General features: G+C 48.8%; 1 protein-coding gene across 1 annotated transcript in view; it reads left to right on the forward strand.

Annotated features, from left to right (window-relative positions):
* Window positions 1–5,655, forward strand: part of CDK9 (cyclin dependent kinase 9) — a 10,613-nt gene extending 4,958 nt beyond the window's left edge. The window contains exons 4-7 of the mRNA XM_015827411.1: window positions 258–424; window positions 1,798–1,969; window positions 3,113–3,261; window positions 5,246–5,655. Of these exons, the coding sequence (XP_015682897.1) occupies window positions 258–424; window positions 1,798–1,969; window positions 3,113–3,261; window positions 5,246–5,611 (854 nt within the window). The 3' untranslated portion in view covers window positions 5,612–5,655. The remainder of the gene's footprint in view (window positions 1–257; window positions 425–1,797; window positions 1,970–3,112; window positions 3,262–5,245) is intronic.
* The last annotated feature ends 5,943 nt before the right edge of the window (window positions 5,656–11,598 follow it).

Consider the following 11,598-nt stretch of genomic DNA (forward strand, 5'->3'; position numbering starts at 1 on the left):
CTGACCGGCTCAAGGTTGACTCAGCTTTCCATCCTTCCGAGGTCGGTCAAACACAGACCCCAGATGGTTGGGGGGCCGTAGTCTGACTCTGTATACCGCTTAGAGAGGGCTGTAAAGCACTGTGAAGTGACATATATATATGTCTAAATGCTATTGCTGTTGCTAATATAATCCACGGAGCCAAACAAGATGAAGCAGGGGAAGCGCCTGGAATAGCCGATAAAATGTGAGGTTCCGCTTTCCTTTCGTCCCCGCAGCCTCCCCGTACAATCGTTGCAAGGGCAGCATCTACCTGGTCTTCGACTTCTGCGAGCACGACCTGGCGGGCCTCCTCAGCAACGCTCACGTCAAGTTCACGCTGTCGGAGATCAAGAAGGTGATGCAGATGCTCTTGAACGGCCTCTACTACATCCACCGGAATAAGGTGAGGGGTCCCTGCGGGCGTCATAGACCCCAGAGATCTCAGCTGGTCTTCCCTTGGGAAAAAAAAGTTAGTTAGTAAATTAGTTAGTTTAGTCAGTTAGTTAGTAAAGACCCCTCGACCTTTCTCTTGACCCAGCTGAAGCAAAAGTGCTTACAGGTCAGTCCTCAACTTAACAGTCTCCAAGGGAGAAATGGGTGAAAAATGTGCCCTGTTTTACGACCTTCCTCGCCACAACCTTGTTAAGTGGATCGTTGCAATATTTTAAGTGACATGGTTGTTGAAGGGGATCCGGCTTTTCCCCCCTACCCCCACCTCCTTGACTTTGCTTGTCAGGAGGGCACAAAAAAGGGGTTCACATGACCCCGGGATACTGCCGTTGTCGTAAATGTGAGTCAGTTGTCAAGGGTCTGAATGTAAATTGCGCGACCACAGTGGTTAAGTGTGAAAAACGGTCCAAAGTCGCTTTTTTCTCAGTGCCGTTGCAACTCTGAACGGTCGCTAAAGGAATTGTGGGGAGTAGCAAAGCGGACTCTGCTGAAATGGCCCCCAAACGATATACTTAATTTTCCCTTTTTTCCCCCCCAGGACTTTCCCATTGTTGTTGGTCTTTGACCAACTGAAAAGTTCCAGGTTGTTTGTGTGCAGCCGCTTTGTCTCCACATTCTGGGGCTGGATTGGCGTGTCTCCCTCCCAGCACTGCTTGGCTCCCAGACCCTCCCTCCCCTCCCTTGTCCTCCCCCATTTTAACCTCCTCCCTCCTTCCCTCCCTCCCATTGCACAATGTCAGGATGCGACACGATGCTAGTGACAATTTGCCTCTTTGTTTTCATCTTGCCATTAGAGCAACTCGGCCCTTTGAGGACTTGTGGACTTCAACGCCCAGAATTCCTCAGCCTGAGGAATTCTGGGAGTTGGTCCGCAAGTCATCAAAGGGCTGAGTTTGAAGACCCCCTGCCTTAGAGTAAAGTGGGGGGGGAGGGAAACGGTGCTTTTCACTGGGTTAGTTAGAGAAACGAAACCTCTCCAATTCCGAGAGTCAGCAGTCTGGAAACCTTTCAAGGCCATTCTAGCAGGTGTGAAGAGGATAGCAGACGGTTTCTCATAACCAAGAGAATTTGTTTACAGGAGCTACAGCAAATATCTGGGGGAGTTTGGCTGGGAATGTCCTTGTTACATGCTTTGGTCTGATGCCTTTGGGGTTTTAGAGTTAGTTTTACCTCGCCTTTACCATGCCGTGTATTCAATAAACAGTAATTTTTTCAGAAATGGAAGTAATTCTGGACTGTTTATTTGGACATTCAATCTGGAGGTTGACAGCAGGACAGCGACCGTGACAAACCACCCATGTCTCTCCATCTTTTTTTCCCTCCCAGATCCTTCACAGAGACATGAAAGCCGCCAACGTGCTCATCACCCGGGATGGCGTCTTGAAGTTGGCCGATTTTGGGTTGGCCCGGGCTTTCAGCCTGGCCAAGAACAGCCAGCCCAACCGCTACACGAACCGGGTGGTGACTTTGTGGTACCGTCCTCCAGAGCTGCTGCTGGGTACGAAGGAGCGGTGAATCTCTGGGTTGGATTGGGGACTGATGGACCATCGGTCTTCTGGAGCTCCACCTGGGACTTCAGTTCCCATATGGCTGGGCTGGGTCATGGGCCTTGGGTCAACCTTTGGGTTCTGCTCCTCTGCTCGTGGACTGATGGAGTATCGGTCTTCTGGAGCTCCACCTGGGACTTCAGTTCCCATATGGCTGGGCTGGCTCATGGGCCTTGGGTCAACCTTTGTGGTCTGATGGATTATCAAGCTTTTGGTGCTCTGTGTGGGACTTCAGTTCCCATATGGCTGGGCTGGCTCATGGGCCTTGGGTCAACCTTTGGGTTCTGCTCCTCTGCTCGTGGACTGATGGAGTATCGATCTTCTGGAGCTCCACCTGGGACTTCAGTTCCCATATGGCTGGGCTGGCTCATGGGCCTTGGGTCAACCTTTGTGGACTGATGGATTATCAAGCTTCTGGAGCTCTGTGTGGGACTTCAGTTCCCATATGGCTGGGCTGGCTCATGGGCCTTGGGTCAACCTTTGGGTTCTGCTCCTCTGCTCCTGGACTGATGGAGTATCGGTCTTCTGGAGCTCTACGTGGGACTTCAGTTCCCATATGGCTGGGCTGGCTCATGGGCCTTGGGTCAACCTTTGTGGACTGATGGAGTATCGGTCTTCTGGAGCTCCACCTGGGACTTCAGTTCCCATATGGCTGGGCTGGCTCATGGGCCTTGGGTCAACCTTTGTGGACTGATGGATTATCAAGCTTCTGGAGCTCTGTGTGGGACTTCAGTTCCCATATGGCTGGGCTGGCTCATGGGCCTTGCGTCAACCTTTGTGGACTGATGGAGTATCGGTCTTCTGGAGCTCCACCTGGGACTTCAGTTCCCATAGGGGAACATTTTCAAACTTGGGACCTATTTTATCAATGGTTAGAAAAAAGGTTTAGGGATGAGGAATTGAATTTGTATTAGTGAATAAGATGCTCAATCATCTTGTTGAATGATTATTATTGAATTCTGTTTTAAAAAACCGGAAATCAATGAAACTTGATAAAAACAAGATAAGAAAAGTCAAGAATTGTTTTCCAGACTAGCTGGAAGGTTCAATCTTTAGGAAGGTTAACTCGAGATGCCTTTTCTCTTTTTTTTAAGGAGAACGCGATTATGGTCCCCCCATTGATCTGTGGGGCGGGGGCTGCATCATGGCGGAGATGTGGACACGGAGCCCCATCATGCAGGGCAACACCGAACAGCATCAGCTCACCCTGATCAGCCAGCTCTGCGGCTCCATCACGCCCGAGGTGAGAACCGACATCCTAAAGGCTGTCCTCATTTAACGACAGTTTGCTTAGTGATCGTTGGAAGTAACAACGGCCCTGGAAAAAGTCACTTACCACCCTTTTTCACACTTAACGACCGTCGGAGCCTCCCCGCGGTCACACGATCAGAATTCGGAGGCTTGGCAACTGGCTCGCATTTACGACGGTTGCCACGTGCCCTGGGGTCGTGGGATCCCCTTTTGCGACCTTCTGACAAGCAAAGTCAACGGGGGGAAGCCAGATTCACTTAACAACCAGGTTACTAACTTAAGGGCAGTGACTCGCTTAGCGACTGGGGCGAGAGAGCTGACCCAATGGGGCAAAACTCACGTAAGAAACGTCTCACTTAGCAACATAAATTCTGGGCTCTATTGTGGACGTGCGTCGAGGATGGCCAATAGAATAGGACAGGAAATAGAGAATAGGGATAGGATCATTCCTCGACTTACAGCGGTTCGTTTATAGTGACTGTTTAAGTTAACAGTGGTTGTAAGTCAAGGATTCTCTGTACCTCTTTGTGTTTTCCAACTGAATTTAGGAAGTTAAGCTGAGCAATAGCAAGAGAATAAAATAACAGTGTCTTCTAGTCCAGCCCCCTGCTCACGCAGGAGACCCTCTACCATTTGAGACAAGTGGCTGTCCAGTCTCTTCTTAAAAACCTCCAGTGATGAGGGAGGGAGGGAAGAAGGAAGGAAAGAAGGAAGGAAAAAGAAGAATAGCAGAATAACAGAATTGGAAGGGACCTTGGAGGTCTTCTAGTCCAGCCCCCTGCTCAAGCAGGAGACCCTAGACCATTTCAGACAAGTGGCTGTCCAGTCTCTTCTTAAAAGCCTCCAGTGATGAAGCACCCACAACTTCTGGTGGCGACTTCTGTTCCACTGATTGTCCTCACTGTTAGGAAGTTTCTCCTTAATTCCAGGTTGCTTCTCTCCTCGGCTAGTTTCCATCCGTTGTTTCTTGCCTTCCGGTGTTTTGGAAAACAAGTTGACCCCCTTCTTCTTGGCGGCAGCCCCTCAGATATTGGATGTTAGAGCCCATACACATTGTGGGCACTGCTGAACATTTGCATGAGTCACTGATAATAATCAGAATTACAGAATAACAGAGTTGGAAGGGACCTTGGAGGTCTTCTAGTCCAGCCCCCTGCTCAAGCAGGAGAACCTATACCATCTCAGACAGGTGAATTTCTAGTCTCCTCTTAAAAACCTCCAGTGATGGAGCGCCCACGATTTCTGGTGGCAAGCTGTTCCACTGGTTAATTGTCCTCACCGTTAGGAAGTTTCTCCTTAATTCCAGGTTACTTCTCTCCTTGATCAGTTTCCATCCGTTGCTTCTTGTCCTGCCTTCAGGGGCTTTGGAGAATAATTTGACCCCCTCTTCTTTGTGGCAGCCCCTCAGATACTGGAAGACTGCTATCCTGTCTCCCCTATTTCTTCTTTTCTTTAGACTAGCCAAACCCAAGTCCCGCAGCCGTTCTTCGTATGTTTTAGTCTCCAGGCCTTGGATCATCTTAGTTGCTCTTCTCTGAGTTTTTTCTTAAAAACCTCCAGGGATGGAGCACCCACAACTTCTGGTGGCAAGCTGTTCCCCTGGTTAATTGTTAGGAACTTTCTCCTTAATTCCAGGTTGCTTCTCTCTTTGATCAGTTTCCATCCGTTGTTTCTCGTCCTTCCCTCTGGTGCTCTGGTGAACAACCTGACCCCCTCTTCTTTGTGGCAGCCCCTCAGATACTGGAAGACTGCTATCATGTTTCCCCTATTTCTTCTTTTCTTTAGACCAGCCAAACCCAAGTCCCACAGCTGTTCTTCGTATGTTTTAGTCTCCAGGCCTTGGATCATCTTAGTTGCTCTTCTGTGAGTTTTTTCCAGACGCTCAACCTCTTTTTTGTGGCAGCCCCTGTCATGTCCCCCCTAGTCCTTCTTTTCTCTCCATGCGTCTCATCTCTGACTTCCACTTCTCCTTTCAGATCTGGCCCAACGTGGACAAGTACGAGCTCTACCAGAAGCTGGAGCTGCCCAAGGGCCAGAAGCGCAAGGTCAAGGAGCGGCTGAAGGCCTACGTGAAGGATCCCTACGCCCTGGATCTCATCGACAAGCTGCTGGTCCTGGATCCCGCCCAGCGGATCGACAGCGATGACGCCCTGAACCACGACTTCTTCTGGTCCGACCCCATGCCCTCCGACCTCAAGAACATGCTCTCCACCCACAACCAGTCCATGTTCGAGTACTTGGCCCCGCCCAGGAGGAGAGGCGGGCACATGCCCCAGCAGCCGGCCAATCAGGGCAGGAACCCCGCCGCAACCAATCAGACTGAGTTCGACCGGGTCTTCTGAATCCGGGTCGCGTCGAGACGGAGATTTTAACGCATTGTGATTTCTTAGATTTTTTTAATTTTATTTTATGATTTCTTTTTTATTTTCTTTTTGGGAGGGGGGTTAACAGAACGATGGGAATAGTTGGGTTCGGATGAAAATTGCAATTTATGGGAAACCCTTCAAGGACCTTCACTGGACTTGGAGCCGTGGCGGAGAGCGTGTGACTTGCCTATTTTTTTATTTTTTTTCCTCCAAAATGCTTCCTTGTATCCCGAAATTCTTTCTTTCTTTTTCCTGGACGTGGAGGGCTTTGCAGACAGGATGGCTGGCACGAATCGGCTGCCGTAAATTTAATATTTTGCTGCAGAGAGATGAGTTGTGGCAGAACCAGGGTTGTGCAATTGGGAATCCGATAAACAAATGGATGCTATTCCCATTCCTGGTCTTCTGGGACGATCCTGCCCGGGCTGGAGAATTTTGCTGGACATTGGTGACCGTCGACATGATCCCGGTGTTTGCTTCAGGCCTGTTTCCTGCAGCACGGAGAGACTCCCTTTTTTTTTTCTTTCCCCCTCCTCGCTTTAATTTTGCAATTTTTGTTTTCTTTTTTTAAAGGAAAACTCCCGTTTCCTGGGATAGCAAAAAAATAAATAAATCCAAGACGTGCTTCCTAGCTTAGCTCTCTTGCAGGAGGCTAAGTGAAGTGTTTTTTGTTTTTTTTTAAAAAAGAAGAAAATAACTATCAGCAGTCCTGAAAAATTTGCTGGCTTCCTTCCTTTTCCCTATTCCAAGCTCTTCTGATTCTCCAGATCGAACCTTTTTTTATCATGTTTGCCTCTTTTCGGGCGCTTGGGATGAAATGAATTAAAAATTGGAATGAACACACATGGATGACCTGCTTGGGTTGGGACCGCATCCCCGTTCTTGAAACGCACCAAAGCGTCGGAGTTAGTACCTACTACGGATCATTTAACGTTGAATTAGCCCTGGATAAAGGAGAAAAGTAACGAATGAACGAATGAAGCTGGAAGAAATGCAAAAAAAAAAGAAAAGATGAAATTAAAGCTATGAAAAAAAAACCCACGAGTGAGGGTTGTTGTTTTTTTTTTGTTCTGTTGTGGCGAAATCAAACATCCAGAGACGCGCCAAGCCAATGATTAACTCCGTTGACCCTTGTTAATTGTGGCTTGTTTGCCAGTTCGTTTCAAAATGTGCAAAATGTAAATATTTTTACGAACGAAGGTTGTGTCCCAAACGTAAATATTTATGCACAAAACCGGGGTGGTGTTATTGGCCATTCACAAAACTTGCTGAAAAACACACACACACACATTTTACACACACTTTTCTGTTAAAAGGGCAGGAGTTGCTTGGGTTTTTTCTCCCAGCTTCCAGGAACTTTTCTGGCAAGGCTGACCGTGTCCCCCCCCAAACTGGGTGAAAAGTCAGCCGCTTTTAAACCCCGGTTAAACAAACCTGGTTGGGGTGTAGAGCTCGCTGTGCTGTTAATGTTTAATTTTGCCCCAAAATCACCCAAGGAGGGCAGTTGGGCCAAGCGGCTGAAGCCGAAGGTTCAGCTCCGTGATGGAAAGCAGGAAGATCCAAGCAACCCTGCAGGTATATTTCTGTTCCTTACCACTGGTTCAGGAAGCAGGTCCAATAAAGTGAAATTAGAAATTAAATTTTGTTTTGCCACTAGGAGCAAAACAAAATCTGGGAAGGGGCTGTGTATAGGTGGGCTTGGGGCATACTTGGCGCGCTGCCCTTTGCAGAGGGGAATTAACTGGAAAATTTGGTGTTTTGCACTCGGCTGATCTCCTTGCTCACTGCGTTGGGCTGCAAATTGGGATTTTTCTTTTGGCTCATGTTGCATTTTGCACTGTGTACCCTGCTCTCAGGTGAGATGAGTAGAATAGAATAGAATAGAATAGAATAGAATGGAAAATTATAGAATAGAAATAGAAGTAGAGCAGAGCAGAACAAAATAATAGAATAGAATAGAATAGAATATATGGAAATGAATAGAATAGAATAAGGATATAGAATAGAATAAACATATGGAAAGGAATAGAACATAGAATAGAGCATAGAATAGAACAGAAAATATGGAAAGGAATAGAATTAGAATAGAATGGAATAGAATAGAATAAAGATATAGAATAGAATAGAAAATAAAGAATAGAAATAGAATAGAATAGAAAATATGGAAATGAATAGAATAGAATTAGAATGGAATAGAATAGAATAAGGATATAGAATAGAATATAAAATAGAACAGGAATAGAATAGAATAGAATAGAAAATATGGAAAGGAATAGAATAGAATTAGAATGGAATAGAATAGAATAAGGATATAGAATAGAATATGGAGTAGAATAGAATATGGAATAGAATTAAGAATAAGAATAGAATATGGAATAGAAATTGAATAGAATAATAACTTTATTGTCACTTTGAATGTATGCTAATCGGCATACATTAAAATGAAATTTCGTTGCATACAGCTCTCAAAACACTGTATAATTTTAACAAATCGACAAAAAGTCAAGGCTCTCCAAATTTGACAACTTGGGGACTTCAACGCCCAGAATTCCTCAGCCAGCCCTGGGGTGGGGAGGCTGGGAGTTGTAGTTCAGCATCAGAAAGTGGAAAATCCGATCAGAAGACTGGGCAACCAATTGACTAGAATGGTATACAATCTCCTGCTTGGGCAGGGGGTTGGCCTAGATGACCTCTAAGCTCCTTTCCAACTCTATTCCGTAAAGCGAGCCCGCCAGCTGCGAGTCCCTCTGCACTCCTTTTTATCTCTACCGGACCCGGCTGGCCTGGCAGAGAGGGGAATCTGCCCTTGCCAAAGATGGCGGCGAGGGCGTCCTTTTTTTAAAAAAAAAAACCACCACCTTCAGGCGCCTGCGCACGGAAGGAGAAGGAGGCGTGGCCTGCGGTGCAGCAGGAGCAGCCGCGGCCGCCTCAGGGGGGCGGGGCGCGCTGACGTCACGCGGCTGGCCATGGGCTCGCGCCGGGTCCGGGCTTGGTGCCTCGCGCTCGTTCTGCAAGCGGCGCCCTCAGCAGCTCCGCTCGCCGCTTCCCGCGCTTGGCGGCGGTGGCTCAGCGCCCGCCCGGCCCGAGCGCCCCGCATGGAGTACCAGGTGAGCTTCGAGGCGGCTCGGCAAGCCGGAGAACCCGCCGCCCTCCGCCGGGGTTGCGTCAGCCGGCGCGGGGCTGGAGCGCACGTGTGGGGATCGCGGGCGGGCCCTGCGCCTTGAGGGCTGGAGGGGGTGGGGAAGGCACGCGTGTAAAAAGTCTCGGGTGAGATGTGGGGCCTCCTCTTCCTCCTCCTCCTCCTCTTCTTCCTCCTCTTCCTATTCTCCTCCTCCTCTTCTCCTCTTTCTCCTCCTCTCCTTCATTCTTCTCCTTCTCCTTCTCCTCTTTCTCCTCCTCTCCTTCCTCATTCTTCTCCTTCTCCTTCTCCTCTTTCTCCTCCTCTCCTTCCTCATTCTTCTCCTTCTCCTTCTCCTTCTCCTCCTCTTCTCATTGTCTTCCCTTTCCTCCTCCTCTTCCTCTTCCTCTTCTTCCTCCTCTTCTCCTTCTCTTCTCCTTTTCCTCCTCCTCTTCCTCTTCTCCTTTTCCTCCTCCTCCTCCTCCCCTCTTCCTCCTCCTCTTCTCTTCTCTTCCTCCTCCTCTCCTTCCTCATTCTTCTTCTTCTTCTTCTTCTTCTTCTTCTTCTTCTTCTTCTTCTTCTTCTTCTTCTTCTTCTTCTTCTTCTTCCTCTCCTCCTCCTCCTTTTCATCTATCTTCTCCTTTTCATCTATCTTCTCCTCCTCTTCTCCTTTCCCTCCTCCCCTCTTCCTCCTCCTCTTCTCTTCCTCCTCCTCCTCCTCTTCTCCTTTTCCTCCTCCCCTCTTCCTCCTCTTCTTCTCTTCCTCGTCCTCCTCCTCTTCTCCTTTTCCTCCTCCTCCTCTCCTCCTCCTCCTCCTCCTCCCCCCTATTGTAAAGCAAGAGGTGCCCGGGAGTAGCACTGGCTTTTGTCAATCAGTAACAAAATTGTAACGGGTGGCGCTTTTCTTATCCTTTTGACTGTTGCTTTCATTTCCTGGCAAAAGGTGAATGGCTCAGTGGTACTTTAGAACAGGGCTTTTCAACCTTTTCACCCATTGTACCACTTTGAGGATATGGCAATATCCGAGTACCACCAGTCGCCTAGCAAGGTGTCAAAAACTTGATGACCACAAAAAAAAAAAGGAAAAAGGTGATAAAGTACAGGTAGTCCTCGACTTACAACCGTTCGCTTAGTGACTGTTCGAAGTTACAATGGCCCTGAAAAAAGTGCCCCCCCAGGCACATCTGAGCAAGACACCTGCCTGCCCGCCCAGCGACGCTCTTCTTCCTGCCTGAAATTTTCATTGTTGTGAGCATTTCTGTTGAGGATTGGCAGCGGGGGTGGGGTGGGGGGATGTTTGGTTTTTATTCCCCCCCCCCCGTCTGCTGGGTGGTTGCAGCAGGTTTTGGTCACTTCACATGACCCCGGGACACTGTGACCGTTATAAATATGAATCAGTTGCCAAGCATCTGAATGTAAATCACAAGACCCTGGAGATGCTGCAACATTCCAGTTCATCAGCGCTTCTTCTGGGCTCAGCAGAAGCGCCAGGATCAGCGCTGAGCTCCAGCTGGAGCCTGGCGCTGATCCTGGCGCTTCCACTGAGCCCTGACAGCCCCGAAGAAGCGCCAATCAGCTGGAAAGCGGCACTGATCCTGGTCCTTCATCTGAGCCCTGACAGCCCTGCAGCTCCAGCCGTCTCTCGCTCAGGCTTGTGCGGTGCTGCCACCGGTTCAGCTCATTCCCCTCCCCCGCTTCCACTTTTCTAGGATGGTCGCGTACCACCTGCCAGGTGCCAATGTACCACGGGTGGTACCCGTACCACTGGTTGAAAAGCCCTGCTTTAGAACCTAGAACCTTAGGACTGGAAGGGACCTCAGAGGTCTTCTAGTCCACCCCTCTACTTGAGGCAGGAGACCTCATACCAGCCCGGTCAAATGGTTGCCCAGTCTATTTTTGAAACCCTCCAGTGATGGAGCACCCACAAATACGGGAGGTGAGCTGTTCCATTGTTTAATTATTTCACTTTGTCGCTTTGCTCTGATGTCCCCTCTAAAGACGGCGCTCCCCATCCTTTCAATGACTGATGCTTTTCCATATCTGCTGGCCCCCCTGCACAGGATTTGGGGCTTTTCCAGACCTTGAATTTGAATTCTCTGACACCCCAATTTTAACCTAGGGGCATCCGTCTGCTTTTAGAGCAGCCATTTGCAATTATTTTTAAGATTTTTCGCCCCCTTGGAATGCAGCCACAACGGCTTCAAACCAATCACCAGGTGACTGGGAGTTCTAGTCCGGCCTTAGGCATGAAAACCAACCAGGTGATTTTGGGCCAATTACAAGGTGACGGTGAGTTCTAGTCCTGCCTTTGGCACAACAGCTGATTGGGTAACTTCAAACCAATCACCAGGAGACTGGGAGTTCTAGTCCCACCTTAGGCATGAAAACCATCCGGGTGATTTTGGGCCAATTACTAGGTGATGGTGAGTTCTAGTCCCACCTTAGACACAACAGCCGGTTGGGGGACTTCAATCACCAGAAGACTGGGACTTCTAGTCCGGCCTTAGGCACGAACACCAACCGGGTGATTTTGGGCCAATTACTAGGTGATAGTGAGTTCTAGTCTGGCCTTAGACAAGATAGCCGGTTGGGGGACTTCAATCACCAGGAGACTGGAGGTTCTAGTCCGGCCTTAGGCATGAAAGCCAACCTGGTGATTTGGGCCCAATTACTAGGTGATGGTGAGTTCTAGTCCCACCTTAAGACACGACAGCCGGTTGGGAGACTTCAAACCAGGAGACTGGGAGTTATAGTCCTGCCTTAAGCATGAAAGCCTTTGGGCCAGTCCCTCTCTCTCAACCCACCTCAAAGGTGGTTGTTGCGGTGAAAATGCGTTGTTTATGTT

Source organism: Protobothrops mucrosquamatus, unplaced genomic scaffold (genome assembly GCF_001527695.2).
Source record: "Protobothrops mucrosquamatus isolate PMUCROS unplaced genomic scaffold, P.Mucros_1.0 scaffold3677, whole genome shotgun sequence".
Classification (NCBI taxonomy): domain Eukaryota; kingdom Metazoa; phylum Chordata; class Lepidosauria; order Squamata; family Viperidae; genus Protobothrops; species Protobothrops mucrosquamatus.